At 39.6% G+C, this 15,717-nt stretch overlaps 1 protein-coding gene across 1 annotated transcript; it reads right to left on the minus strand.

Moving 5' to 3' along the window:
• Positions 1–2,561: 2,561 nt before the first annotated feature.
• On the minus strand, positions 2,562–6,100 carry fut2 (fucosyltransferase 2 (H blood group)). Its single transcript, XM_062957829.1, has one exon. The coding sequence runs from the start codon at positions 6,085–6,087 to the stop codon at positions 5,002–5,004; it is 1,086 nt and encodes a 361-aa protein (XP_062813899.1). The 5' UTR covers positions 6,088–6,100; the 3' UTR covers positions 2,562–5,001.
• Between the last annotated feature and the right edge of the window lie 9,617 nt (positions 6,101–15,717).

Genomic DNA, 15,717 nt, shown 5'->3' on the forward strand with positions numbered 1-15,717 from the left:
TTCCATTTCTTGTTTTACTATATCTAGGTATCTTTGTTTCTCACATTCCACATTCTTAGAATATGTATTGTGCAGCCTCAGACTTTCACTTTTGAGCATATATCAACGTCCTTTCAGCTTGAGTCTTTAAGGATGGGTGGTTTTGCATGGGGAAAAGAAGAAAAGTCTATACATTCTTGCAAGTTGCTTCTAGTGTGAGAGAATTGGCTGTCTGCAAGGACATTGCCCAGGGGATGCCCATATGTTTTTGATGTTTTTACCATCTTTGTGGGAGGCATCTCTCATGTCCCTGCATGGAGCTAGAGCTGATAGAGGGAGCTCATCCACACTCTCCCCGGATTAGATTTGAACCAGCAACCTTCAGGTCAGCAACCCAACCTTCAAGTCATCAGTCCTGCTGGAAATGGTGGATTTCTCTATTCTAGACAGTACTGGTATTTTCTCTCTTATCTCTGTGTTTTTTATGCTCTTCACAAAGCTTGGTTACTTTCAGGGCCTCATTTCTCAAGCAATACATCCCTGAAATCACAGATTTAAAGAGGCAAGTAATGAATGTTGGCACTCATGGGTTCTGTGGTTATGGGGGTCTTATTGTATAAAAACTGAATATCGGTGAGGGCACGCAATGTAAACACCAATGGAGAACTGATATCCACTAATCCCATGCTAGATTTCTATCCAGTATCTAAGATGCCCACATATCTCCCAGACTCAGCTCCCTGCATGTCTTTGCCTCAGTCCATTATTCTTTTTTTAAAGTAAGACATACCTTGATTATTTCCTCTGGCTAAAGAGTTGGATGATTCTCAAGAATACTAGGCTTTTCTTGGGCCATTTTAACTCTCATAGCAACACATTACATAAAAAAGAAATGTGCCAGTCTATACATGGCCTATTAATCCTCTGTTGTTTATCTCCGGTCTTACAAAAATGTATAGATAGAGCCTATTTAAAAGTTTTGTATGAAGTTTCCCTCCAATTTTTGCAGGAAAAAATCAAAAAATCTTCAAGGATGGGTCAATCCAGTCACAGCTATTTGGTATTTCTAAAGCTAAAGTTTGTTGCAAATTAGCTATGTAATTTGTTCCATATTTTTAAAGAAGGTAAATTATGTGAAAAGAAATTTCAGCTTTGCCAAAAAAGAAGCTAAAGAAGCAGCTGGGCAGGAACATTTTCACTGCTCAAAATCATTGTTGCTCACCTAGATGACTGTGCCAATTTTTTTTTTTTGCACTGAATTATATGTTTGATACTTTACTCCAACAGATGGTAAATGAGAGATTTTACAATTTACCAAGCGGTAAATTCCAACAATCTGCCTTTCTGTCTATTTGCTCTATAGGTAGTGTAAAGCTTACTTGACTCAATGTTGTAAGTAAATATGAGTCTACCTCAATTTATTTCACAAAGCAAACTGTAAACTTAAAGTTTTGGGACTTCCTGTTAGGATTTTCTGGGTGTGTTATGTTAGGAGAAAGCTACCAAAAAACAGCAGAGCATCCAAAATATGCAAAAACAGCACGCAGAGTGTGAAGTGCCATCTGGCTGTAAAGAATTTAGAGCTTAGGAGGCAAAGTTCCAGAGTTGTGTCTTTAAAATCACAAAAGGTTTATTTACAAAAACAATAACTGCATTTCTTAATAGTAAAGAACTGGGTCCTAGCTACTCTAAACACCATCTCTTCTAGGGTTCAAAGAGAGAGAGAAATCTCCAAGCATTACATCTCTCATGACACACAAGCAGAGAGAGATTTCAAAACACATAGCATACACTCAGAAGTAAAAGTAGAAAGTCCAAGATAAAAAGCAGGTGACCGTGGATATAATAATAATAATAATAAAACTTTATTTATACCCCGCCACCATCTCCCCAATGGGGACTCGGGGCGGCTTACATGGGGCCATGCCCAAGACAATACAATAAACCATAACATAATACAATTAAATAATACATTATATTATGTCACACTCTCTCAGGTTCAAAGGAATTTTGCCAATAAAACCCAGTGATAGGTTTGCCTTTGAGTTACCATAAGTCAGGAACAACTCGAAAGAACACACCAATAACTGTGAGAGATCAGAGAAGGATCCAACTGAAGCTTCCTATGAGAGAGAGGTTCAAAACTTAGGAGCAACCACCAAAATTGGAAATCTGTTGGAGGCGTAACCAAGATGTTATAGCAAGGATGAAAAACATCAATCTCTGGCTTGTACTGTGAAATCCATCCATGTTTGGGAGGAAGAGTACACAACAAAATTTGCAAGTGAAGATTGCAAATGAAATGGGTAGCCATTTCAGCAGAAAGAGATGGGATGCATTGTCAAAGGCTTTCATGGCCAGATTCATTGGGTTGCTGTGAGTTTTTTGGGCTGTATGGCCATGTATCCAACAGCATTCTCTCCTGACATTTTGCCTGCATCTGTGGCCAGCATCTTCAGATTCTGAGTTGGCAGTGAGGCAAGTGGAATGTGTGTGTGCATGTCTCTGTGTGTGTGTGTGTGTGTATGTATGTATATATATATATATATATATATATATATATATACACATACATACACACACACACACACACACACACACATATACATATACACACATACACAAACATATATACACACACACACCCCTGTGGAATGTCCAGAATGGAAGAAAGAACACTTACCTGTTTAAAGAAAGTATGAATGTTGTGATTAGTAATCTCGAATTAGCATTTGAGTAGCCATGAAGTTTGCTACTGGAACATGGCCATACAACCCGGAAAACTCACAGCAACTCAGATGGGATTCACTGGCTAGAAATGTGCGTCCCAATGAATGCACAATTCCACTAAACAATGCAGACATTCATCACTGTAGAAAAATGACCAACCCATTCTGCAGTGAAGTTGGCAGCATAAAGTTTAATAAATTAAGTTTACGAATGCATGGAGTGATGTCTGCAAGGATAGACTATAGGCTGACTGTATGTGTGAATAGCTTTAGAAATGCCAAACTTGTGGGTATGTTCATGTGGTGATAGTATTATGTAATACTATCAGTATTATGGTAATTATCATTGGAGGACAAAAGCAGGAGGGAAGATGTTGCCTAAAGGCAAGATGAGTAGGTAGCCATATGAAAGGTGGAGAAAGAGGGCCAGAGAGGAACTGACACATGCATAAGACATCAACAGGATTCCAGCCATAGTCCAGCCACACATGATCACTGTTTTGGAAGTAGGAGACGACATGGAGAGGTCAGTAGTAATACAAGCAGACAGCTGGGTCGATATGGGAGTCTTCCCTCTTGTTTATCTGATCTGTCTCCCTTTCAGATATTGCCTGTTACTACAATATGTAACATAATTTATGTTCCCAGGTTATATATGTCATATTTTAAATGGTTCTATCTTAAAAACATGGAAAAAGTGTATTAAACTGCAAAAAATTGTTTTTGTGAGAAGGATATCTTGCAGCACATTTTGCTATAGATTTTCAATGAATATTGCATAGAGTCTCAACCAATTCAACACAGTTTGTGGCAGCCACAAAAATGAAGTTTCTGGAGTATAACAACTATTTTCAAAGTAAGTACCACACAATTAAATAACACTTTCAAACCAGGAACAGAATTTTTTAAAAAACTTTGTTACATAGTATTATCAGAGTGTGTTGATGATTCAGTCGTGAATTTATGCCCTCTTCTGTTCTCCTTATTGTTGCCGAGCCCAGACGGCAATGAAAGGAAATGGAAATCCTAAGCAAAATAGAGGCTAGAGAATGGAAATGCATTTTGCAAGAAGCCTTCAAGAGATCTCTAGAAGATTCCCATGTAAGGCTTATCTGACCTGGTTGTTTCATTTTACATACATACTTTATTCCATTTGAATGGAAAATTTGCTAAAACATGTTGCTCTGTTCTCTTTCTTTTTTCACAGCACAGGAGCATATCTCTATTTTCACCATGCTATTTGTCCCTCTGGTACCAAATGCTCAGGAACACAACTTCTGTAAGTGAGGTATTAGCACAGTGGGTTAAACGGCTAAGCTGCAGAATCCTGTGGATCAAAAGGTTGGCAGTTCAAGCCCGTTGTCAGCCTCAGCTCCCTGCCCACCTAGCAGATCAAAACAGAAATGTGAGTAGATAAATAGGCATCACTTAAAAAGTGGGGAGGTAATAAAAGGTGCCCATAAGGACATGTCGGGTGGACATCTAAGGATGATGAGAGCTCCTCAGCATGAAAGATGGAGTGGCAGCACCCACCGTGGCCGGAGTCAAGCACAGTCTCCAGATGCCAGAATCATAGAATCATAGAATAGCAGAGTTGGAAGAGACCTCATGGGCCATCCAGTCCAACCCCCTGCCAAGAAGCAGGAAATCGCATTCAAAGCACCCCTGACAGATGGCCATACAGCCTCTGCTTAAAAGCCTCCAAAGAAGGAGCCTCCACCACAGTCTGGGGGAAAGAGTTCCACTGTCGAACAGCCCTCACAGTGAGGAAGTTCTTCCTGATGTTCAGGTGGAATCTCCTTTCCTGTAGTTTGAAGCCATTTAATGAAGAAGAAGAAGAAATTGAAAAGATGGGAAAATCCTTTACCGCTGTTTATGTATTGTCTGTCCTTGTTAATTGTATAACAGCATTGAATGTTTGCCGTATATGTGTTCTGTAAACCTCCCTGAGTCCCCTTGGGGAGAAAGAGCGGAATATAAATAAAGTATATTTATTTATTTAAGATTCATGATGTAAAAGAGATAGGTCCATATGTTATGTTTGAATCTTTCTACGGGCATGATGATGCGAAGATGTGTGACTTAATCACTCAAACCAGTATGTTGTCTTGTTGCAGTGATGTTGTTTAAGCAAAATGGAAAAATACTGTTATTGGAACTGTCTCTTTTACACCTCAGTGCAATTCCTTGATGCTGGCTTTAGGTTGATGTGAATTCCTAAGATCAGTCTCTTGTATTTCCCTGAGGAACAGATCCCAGACAAGAGAAACTGTGTCACATCACTGAGTCATAACTAATGTGACACTTTTGTTTTGTTCAGCAGAGGGGACAAGTCCGCTGGGATGCCTATCCATTCGGGCAAAAAGGCTGCTGAGGGCCTGAAGACTTTGAGGAAGGGAGAGTCTGGCAGGGTGTAGTTGGCCAAGTACACTGTCTCCCCACCAGCAATGTAACCAGCCCAGATCCCAAATGTCCCAATAGTCATTATTGTGTGGTTGCAATGAGCAAGGAGAGCAAAATCTCTCCCTGGAGAAGATTCCCGCCCATCTCCAGCAAAGTAAACATCCCCTCCGGAAGCATTAATGTTTTGCTTGCACCAATCCATTCCATTGCTGGTCACCACAAAGATGGGGTTGTCATACTTCACTCTGAAGTAATGCATGGCTTTTTCCAGGTACTTTTTATCAGCCACCACACCTTTCCAGGCATTTGGCATCACCCAGACGTAATCCCCCCTTCGGACATGGACACCAACATATGTCACCTCTTTTCCCGTCTTTCTCAGAGACCGAAGGTATTGATTGGCCTCCTCTTTGATGTGATCATGGAAAGTGAACTCCTGAAGTATCTCTTGGCGGATATGGTGATAAAATGTGTAAGAGCATGGGTAGCCTGTCAAGCGGACGTATTTTCCCTTAATATGACGATAGTCTTCTGACATCCAGTCATGTAGATTGAAGTTCCTCCAACGGATATTTTTAACCATCTCAGTATGGATCACAGGTAAAGTAATCCGGAAGATTGGGGACAGATATTGGTGCATGGACGGGAGGATGAAGGCCTTGTGTCCATTGAGTTTGGCTAAAGCATAAAGTGTGGCGTATTCCCCCATCTGGTTCCCCAAACGCCCAATGGAGTTCACTGTCCATATACCAGTATCTACTGGTTTAGTAGTTGTGGTAGGAGTAGCAGTGGTCGTGTTGAGGAAAGGAGGGCGTTCCATCAAGGGGACATAGGTGGCGTTTCTCAAGTGGCTTTTCAATTGATGGAAAGACATCTGGGGATACAGGTGCAAGAATGCGGAGAGAGAGAGGAGGCCAAACAAGTACAAGAAAAAGAAGTAAGATTTTTCAAAGGTACATCTTTCTGGAAGATTCATATCTCCACAATGGAGTACCTAAAAGGAAAATCAGGATACAGTGAGAAGACAAGTAGAATTTGTTGTATAGAAATCCATAGCCTTTATAGTAAGCTTGACTACAAAATCTTTTGGCTCTGTTGTTGTCATGAACATTTGTGTCATGTTTGTATTATGGAGACCCTATGGCTCTTGAAGTTTGCTTGGCAGCCTATGTACCATGTTACCAGGTGAAATGTCATGAACTAAAATAGTCCCAATGGTGGAAGAAAGGCAACTGAAGTCCTGGGGGAATGTGTGATCCAAAAACACATCTTAATAGCAAAGAACTCTCAAACAGGAAAAAATAAGGCAAAGAACCCCTAAATGCATTACATAGTGCACATTTCCCATGTTGGGTGAATTGCTTAAAATATGGCCAGCTAGAATTTATATAATAATAAACTAACTATAAGAAAAAAATGGAAATGGTGTTGGAAAAGCTCACCGGTATCACTGAGGCAGCTAATAGGGAGATGTTGTAGAAACTGGTATACAGCCGCAGAAAATGATTAAAATAGGATCCCAGAGTTCTGTTACTTCTCTATCATGATGTGAAAATGCAGGAAAACAGAAGATGGAGGTTGAAGCTGAGACCTGGAGGACTTAAAGAATAAAAAAGCACACGGGAACTTGTCAAAGTTTGTAGTTGTGCTTGTTATTGTAAAGATAATATTTATTTACAGTATTTATATTCTGCCCTTCTCACCCCGAAGGGGCCTCAGGGCAGATCACAGAACATACATATGCGGCAAACATTCAGTGCCATTTAAACACAGACAAGACAGCTTTGTTCGTAAACTTCCTCCCTCTTGATGAATCACAGGCGTTGTTTTTTTTTTTTCCTGGGTGCCTCCCAGCTTTTAAAAAAACCCAGTACCTATTCATCTACTCACATTTTTTATTTCAAATTTCTAGGTATGTGAAAGCTGGGCTAAAGGTCAGGAGTTCACCCTGACCAAAGCTTCGAATGGCCAACCTTTTGACTGTCAAGATTTACTGCAGCTGGTGGTTAACCTGCTGTGTTAAAGCCCGACCCTTAGGGAAGTAATATAATTAATTTTTAAAAGATAGAAAAAGCTGGAATACTATTGTAACCTGAGTTACAGGTTATACAATAAATTACTTTGAAAATGTAACTTTCCAAGCTCCCTATATCAACAGCATGAAGCCCAAAGTTTACAAGAACAGCATAGGTCTCAGACCATATACCAATCCAGCCTAATGAATATTTTTTTCAAAAAAATGTGTACCTGAAGGATGAACTTGAAACTTCCCCATAGACAGTATTCTATGAGAAATAATGTAAAAAAATTATTATAAATTACTCTTGCACAATAAAGCCTCTATTATATTAGATAACATCAACGGGATACAGTTAGGGCAGTCCTAGGAGGTGCTTCCATAAAACATATTTTTTATTCTAAAACTGTGGTTCCCAACATTTTTTTGATCAGGGACCACTTGGCCAGGGACCGCTCTCCAACATTAGTACCAAAAGGGTTATGAATCCGTTTTTGGTCAACTTTAGATTCAGTTTGGTTATTTGGGGTGCTGATTCAGAAAATTGCATTGGATAGACCACATCAGCTCTAGTTTATGATACAGAGCATATGCCATCCTGTAGTCACCATCTGCTTATCCATAAAAAACCATACTTAATGATCTAGAGCTGATGTTGTCCATCCAATGCAATTTTCTGAATCAGCACCCCAAATAACCCCAAGAACAGGCTTAAAAGCAAAGACACCAAGGTGCCTCTGCTTCCAGGCACCACATGGAACGGCTCTGCTCAGGAGGAGGGAGGAGGAGAAGCAGCAGTCAGGAGGCTTGTTGTCATGCCTTTCATGGGTAGTCAGCCTCTCCCCTCCTGACATCCCCATTGCCTCAGCAGTATAAGAGATCTTCGCGAGACCAGTCGCTCTCGTTGCAACGGTGTAGTAATGGTGAGGCCGTGGACCATATTTTAGGTCTTGGGGACCACTGGTGGTCCACGAACCAAAGGTTGGGAACGACTGTTCTAAAAGGATATACAGTATGACCCCATATATCCATGCTATGGTATTCCTGGGTCAGACATCCTTTAGTTCAATAGAAAATTTGGAAAAGTATCTTTCATGTATATGGGTTTTATACTGTATGTTGCCTGAAAACAAGGAATTGTTGGAAAAAATGCATACATTCGAGGGCTGACACGAACAGATTCAGTGTTAAAACAAAATTACTATAACAATGATCCAGATGTATTGTTGAAGGCTTTCATGGCCAGAATCACTGGGTTGCTGAGAGTCTTTTGGGTTGTATGGCCATGTTCCAGAAGCTTTTTCTCCTATGCTTCTGGAACATGGCCATACAGCCCGAAAGACTCACAAAAATCCAATGATCCAGATGATAATAATTGGAAAATAATAAAATATCAAGAACAAAAATCTTTCTGTCTCAATTAAGTAAGAAATCTAAATTGCTAACAAATTCTACCAGAAACACAAGCAACACAATCAACTGAACACAAAAATAAACAAAGAGACAGTACTTTAACTATACAATCACTAATGGATTATTTCCTTGTTTTTAAAAGTATGAGTATAGGCTCCCAAAAACCTGAATGAAAATCAAGTTTTTAACCTGAAAAAAATTACGGCATAGAATACACATTAACTCAGTCTAAAACTCAGTCTAAAAGTTCTTAGCAGTGAATTAAATGTCTAGCGAAAAATAAAATAGGCCGACTCAACGAAAGGCGTTGGCAGCATAAATTTACATAGACTTACATCTACAAAAGCTTATGCTATCAACTACTTTCTCTCAATTTCAAAGTTACAGCAAGAGCCCTTTGAATTCTGGAAATCTTGTGATCCCCTTGACTCTTATACACAGATAGAACTATAAACATATCTAATCATTTTGGTTATACATCTTGGATCAATGGCAAAGAAATGAGCAAACAGAACAATGAAAAGCAATCAGCACTTGTTAGGTATATTATGTATACATGGCAAACAGTACATTTTTTTCTGGGGCATGGCAAAGATGGCGGAAAAGGAAAAGGAAATTGGCCTCTCGTCATAGAAAAGCAAACTATGATCAAATTACCATGGGAAAGAAATTTGTGAAGCAAATTAAGGTAACATGACTCAGGCTATATCTACGTTGTCATATTATATGCAGTTTGAATTGCATTATATGTGACCCTCCAGATGCTAGACTAAAACCCCTGTATTCCTCATCACTGGACATAATGACTAGAGCTGATGAGAGTTGTGATACACTTTGAACATTATATGACTAATGTAAACCCATATAACACAGTTCAATGCAGTTCAAACTGCAATATATGAATCTACACCACGTGTCAAAACCTATAGCCTGAATCTGGCCTGAGGTGTCCTTTTATGTGGCCCTCCAGATGCTGGACTCCTATATTCCTCATCATTCGACATCATGACTAGAGCTGATGGGAGATGTGATACAGTAATATCTGGAAGGCTGCAATGTGCTCTTTTGTGACAGAAGAGTAGGGCTTGAATTTAGAAACAAGGCTTGTGGACATGATGTCTGACTTTAAAATGTCCTTTAGCCTTTTCCCAACCTCAAATCCACAAGTGCTGTTGGATTGCAATTCCCATTATTCTCAGTCTGCATGGTGAATAATCAAACACAATGAAAGCTATCGTTCAATAACATCTGGGTACCCAAATTCAGCAAAACCTAAACAGTACTGACCACTATATTTTTAAAAACTTATAGTTGGCCCTCTGTACCCATGAATTCTCCATCCATGGATTCAGTGGCCCTTTGAAGGCAACCATAAGGCTAACATGACCCTCAGTTAAAATGAGTTTGACACCCCTTATCGACTGACTATATAATGTAGTTCAAATTGCATTATATGACAGTGTAGATACAGCCTTCATCAGAATCCCTACAACTTTTATGAAACGTGATATCACTACCTTACATATATAAACCAGAACACATTCCCAGAAAGTACCATAGATTTGGAGGTCTTTGGAATAAATTGTTAGACCAACAGGTTCCCATTCTCTATATTGAAAAAACAACAACATAGCAATTACCAGAAATATCTGTGCATGCCTGATGCCATTAGAACTTAGAGGTGGAAATATAATAGAAAAGCCTACATTATGCAGCTCCTATCAATACATGTGCCTGGATCTTAGAGCAAATCAAGCTATCACTAGAAATCAAAATGACAAAACTGAGCCCCCGGTGGTGCAGTGGGTTCAACCCTTGTGCCAGCAGGACTGATAGCTTGAAGGCTGAGTTGCTGACCTGATGGTTGCCGGTTCGAATCCAACCCGGGGAGAGCAAGTCACTTCTGGTGTGAGAGAATTGGCTATCTACAGAGACGTTGCCCAGGGGACGCCCGGATGTTTTGATGTTTTACCATCCTTGTGGGAGGCTTCTCTCATGTCCCCGCATGGAGCTGGAGCTGACAAAGGGAGTTTATCCACGTTCTCCTCAGGTTGGATTCGAGCCAGCAACCTTCAGGTCAGCAACCCAACCTTCAGGTCAGCAGTTTAACCCATTGCACCACCGAGCGCTAACAAACTTTTTTGTGTTATTTTTTACTTGTTCACTTAGCAATAATAAGTGGGTAAATTAGATCTTAAAACATATCAGATTGGGGTATTTCTCCATTAATTTCCAATTTTCATTAGACTTAACCATTTGCATGAGTCTCCTGGGAAGTTTGCCCATGCCTGGTCTACCACCTCTCCCTCCACAATTGTGGATCCTGATCCATCCTTACCTTGTTCTCCAGTTCCTTGCCTTCTTCTTTCATCCAATCTCCAGCAATGAATCCATATTCCCCAGGTTATATTTCTTACGAGTATTGGGAGTTTGTGTATCCTTTATCTATTTTTTTCTGCTGTTCTCATGCTTCCCTTATGCTGATTTGCTTTTTTTTTGCATTGGAAATCTCAAAGATACTGAAACCAAAGCTACCAACTTTTTCACCTGCTTGTAGTGAAAGGTTATGATTATCTGGAGCTATAATAAAAGTTACTGTTTACCAATCTTCTGGCAGGTGTATGCAAATTCCATGCTTTTTAAATTTGCCGTTATCTGTTAATGTTGCCCTTTGTAACTTGTGTTAGAATAAGGAAGCATGTTTAAAGGTTGACAGACATGATAATCTGTTTTTAGTTTACACCTCCTCAGACCGGCTTTAAATGAAAACTGTGTATAAAGGGTTGCTGTGAGTTTTCTGGGCTGTATGGCCATGTTCCAGAAGTGTTCTGGAACATGGACATACAGCCCGGAAAACTCACAGTAACCCAGCGATTCTAGCCATGAAAGCCTTCGGCAATACATTGTGTATAAATGATTCTTGATATCGGAATCACTTGCATCTGAACAAGGGGAATAAATTTCACTAAAAAATAAATTGAAGTAAGTTTGCAAAAAAAAAAAAAGCAAAAACCCACAACCCTCTCCTTTATCCACTTCATTTCATAAGGAACATCATGTGTGCCCGACTCCAAAATTACCTGTGATCCCCTGGTGTCTCTTTTCTTCCTGCTCTTGAAGCAAAGTGAGAGATAGAAAGAGGGAAAGACAATCTGTTCATATATGACACAACAGCTAGCCAAACAAAACAAAGAGCCAAAACCTTTCACACCAGAATTAAGACAAACAACTCTAAGTGCCATTCCAAAACAAGAACAAAAGGTGCTTTTCGAAGAAATAAGGAAACTAAGGATGGAACAAAGGGAGATGAAAACAGAACGCAAGAGAGACATGTAAGACCTCCACATGGAAATGAAGGCAGACTCTAACCATCTCTCAAGTAATAAAAACTCCAACCATCACCCAAGTCAAAAAAGAAGCACAAAGCCCTGACTGACCGTGCACAAAGAATCTGCGAACTGCACCCCCTCCAAAGGGAACTAAACCACCTAAACTGGGCTCTACAGACCAATGGAGACTCCACCACAGACATCAGAAGAGCTGTGATGCCAAGAACAAGCCATGAGAATAAAGGCAAAGATCCACCCAGAGGAAAAGTGTTTTTACCATACATCAAGGGAACCACTGACCGCATAGGGAAGCTGATGAAGAAACACAACCTACAAACAATCTACAGACCTACTAAGAAAATCCAACAAATGCTACGTTCAGCGAAGGACAAGAGAGTTCCTATCACCTCTGCAGGAGTCTACCATATACCATGCAGCTGTGGACAAGTCTACATAGGGACCACCAAACACAGCATTGCCCAAGGAACATGAAAGGCACTGCAGACTAACTCAACCAGAGAAGTCAGCCATAGCAGAGCACTTGATGAACCAACATGGACACAGTATATTATTTGAGAACGCAGAAATGCTGGACCACTCTAACAACTATCATGTCAGACTACACAGAGAAGCCACTGAAATCCACAAACATGTGGACAATTTCAACAGAAAGGAGGAAACCATGAAAATGAACAAAATCTGGCTACCAGTATTTTAAAATGATTTTTATTGATGTATTTTCTAAAATATTACGGTCGTGAATCTAAAGGAAAGAGGTGGGATGGAATAGTGGGTTGGGGTTTGTGTAGGGGAATTGGATGGGGAATGTGGTAGGGGAGGGTGGTAGAGACCATCCTAGGCATCTGGGGGAGGAAAAGATTTAGGTAGAGATGGGGAAGGGACGTGTTTGTTTCCAGACCCGGGGAAGAAGAAGAAAAAACTACTAAGGGGGGGAATAGACTTCCGATCTTCCATCTTCCGTTTACTTCATTCTTCATTTTTCATTTGAGTATATTTTTATGTATTCTTCAAATAATGTCCAGTCCGTTTCTTTCGTGGCTTTCCCAGTGTTTTTTTAAATTAAAAATGGTAAATTTGTCCATATTTCTTATTTTTATTATTTTTTCATGCTCCCCATTGACTCTAGGCCTAACATTTAATTCTATGGGAGGTGCTAAATATCTAGAAAACTTAAATATCCCAAAATTTCAGCTTGCTTTTAGCTGGGCCAGATTTAATGCACTCAAATCAGCCATACTAGAGGGTAGATACAAAGGCACTGAATATGAAAACAGAGCATGCCCTTGCGGGGAGGGTAATGTTGAAACTGTAATACATGTACTTTTTATTTGTACAATTTACAAAGATGTTAGACTAAGGTTAATATCCCCTCTACTCACTAAATGGCCAGGGAAAACCCTAAAATGGTACTGCAGTTGTTTATTGTCTGATCTTGACAAAAGGGTAACAGAGCAGGTGGCTAAATTTCTCTTTTCAGTGGCAAAAAGCCGTAAGTGCTTCATGAAAAACCTGCAATTGTTGAGAGTGTAACAAAGAGTATCTAGGGGACCTTTTACTAATTGGTAATCAGTTTTGTTTTAGATTATAAAGATAGTCAAATAACCAATAGAGAATGGAGACATTTGTTATTAACCATAAGCCAAATGCAATGTCACAAATAACTCAAATGTTGTACTCCATCATCGTACTGTAACTTGATCCTAGCCAATGGTTTGTTGACCGAAATAAAGGCTACTGACTATTATATTTTCTAGCCATAATTCTTTAGTGGGAGTATTTTCCCCTTTCCAGTATTTCGCTACCACAATCCTAGCTGCCATAACTAAGTATGTAAAAATTGTATCTTTATTATCTCTATCTTTTTTTTTTTTTTTGGCTACCAGTATTAAAACAACTCTAAAATCAGAACAGTAAATAAGGAACAACACTCTGAAAACTGAGGAATTTCAGACATGAATCAATCAGGGGCAGCTAACACCTCCGAGCAAAGGATTCCCCCAGGCAGGAAAGAAGCTTGCAAGGCCATTAAATGCTAATCAAGATGATTAATTACAACATTCACACTGGCCTCCAACAGGCAAGAGTTCTTTTCCCCACACTGGACCTTTCACAGATATATAAACCTTCCTTGCTTAGTTTTTTCCAATATACCTCACAACCTCTGAGGATGCCTGCCATAAATGTGGGTGAAATGTCAGGAGAGAATACTTCTGGAACATGGCCATACAGCCCGGAAAACATACAACAATCCTGTGATTTTGATCACAAAAGCCTTCAACAACACACTGAAGGCAGACTATTAAAAAGAGATGAAGAATCTGAGAGACTCGATCCTAACACTTTGAGAAGAAGCAAAGAGTGCTACAACCAAAGTGAACCAGCTGGAATCAGTTTTTGTAAAGCTTCAAGAAAATAAAACTATCTGAATTTCTTGGGGGGACGACACAACAAATAATGTAATTAATATCCACAAACTGTTCTTCTCTGACGGTTTGTGGGTATTAATTCCAAGAGTCTAGAAGAGAAAAATAACAGGTTTCTTTCTAATGACATAAAGTACTGATATGTTTACTTACAAATACTAAAGGTTTCATAACTTATTGTCGAAGGCTTTCATGGCTGGAATCACTGAGTTGTTATGAGTTTTCCAAGCTGTGTGGCCATGTTCCAGAAGCATTCCCTCCTGACGCTTCAACCTACATCTATGGAAGGCATCCTCAGAGGCTGTGAGGTTTGTTGGAAACTAAGCAAGTTTATTATATATCTGTGGAAGGTCAAGGGGTGGTAGAAAGAACTATTATCTGTTGGAGGCAAGTGTGAATGTTGCAATTGATCACCTTGATTAGCATTGAATAGCCTTGCAGCTTCAAAGGCTGGCTGCTTCCTGCCTGGGGGAATCCTTTGTTGGGGGGTGATTAGCTAGCCCTGATTGTTTCTTGTCTGGAATTCCCCCGTTTTTGAGTGTTGTTCTTTATTTACTGCACTTATTTTAGAACCAACCTGACCACAGCAATCTGTTTGAGAACACAGAAATGTTGGACCACTCTAACATCCACCGTGTCAGACTACACAGAAAAGCCACTGAAATTCACAAGCATGTGGACAATGTCAACAGAAAGGAGGAAACCACCAAAATGAACAAAATCTAGCTACTAGTAATAAAAAACTCTAAAATCAGGTTAGTATATGGCCATACCGCCTGGAAAACTCACAGCAACCCAGTCCCATAAGTTCTCATAGTGAAAGGCTGTGAAGCTATTCAGGCACGGAGGAGAGAAAGAGAGAGCTGGAGGCTCCCATTTTAAAGAAAGGCACGCTATACATCAAATAAATAAAGGGAGGATGAGGAACTCAGACTAACTTCAAACTGACTGATCCAGCAAGAGAGGGTGCAGCTCACACCAACAGACAGGAAACTAAACTCTGAGAGAGGCATGCAAACATGCAACTAATGAGTTACATACTAAGACAGCTACTCCCACGGACAACAAATTTAACACTATAGTTCTGAGAACTATTTTAATGTTTTGAAAACACAGACAGTAGCAATAAAGGATGCAATATTTAAAAAGAAATAATTACAAAATATAAATTTCAACCATTTCCCCTGCCATCTTTCCAATTGTTCTAATTTAGCATTATGCCCATTTGATTACACTATGTAACATTTGAAAAAAAAATTATGTTCCTGGTTTGAAAGTGTTATTTCCTGTTTAATTGTGCGGTACTTGTTTTGAAAGTAGTTGTTATACTCCAGAAACTTTGTTTTTGTGGCTGCCGTAAAATTAGTTGAATTGTTTGCGACTCAAGGAAAGAGTCTTTGAAA

This window comes from Anolis carolinensis, chromosome 6 (assembly GCF_035594765.1).
Source record: "Anolis carolinensis isolate JA03-04 chromosome 6, rAnoCar3.1.pri, whole genome shotgun sequence".
NCBI lineage: Eukaryota > Metazoa > Chordata > Lepidosauria > Squamata > Dactyloidae > Anolis > Anolis carolinensis.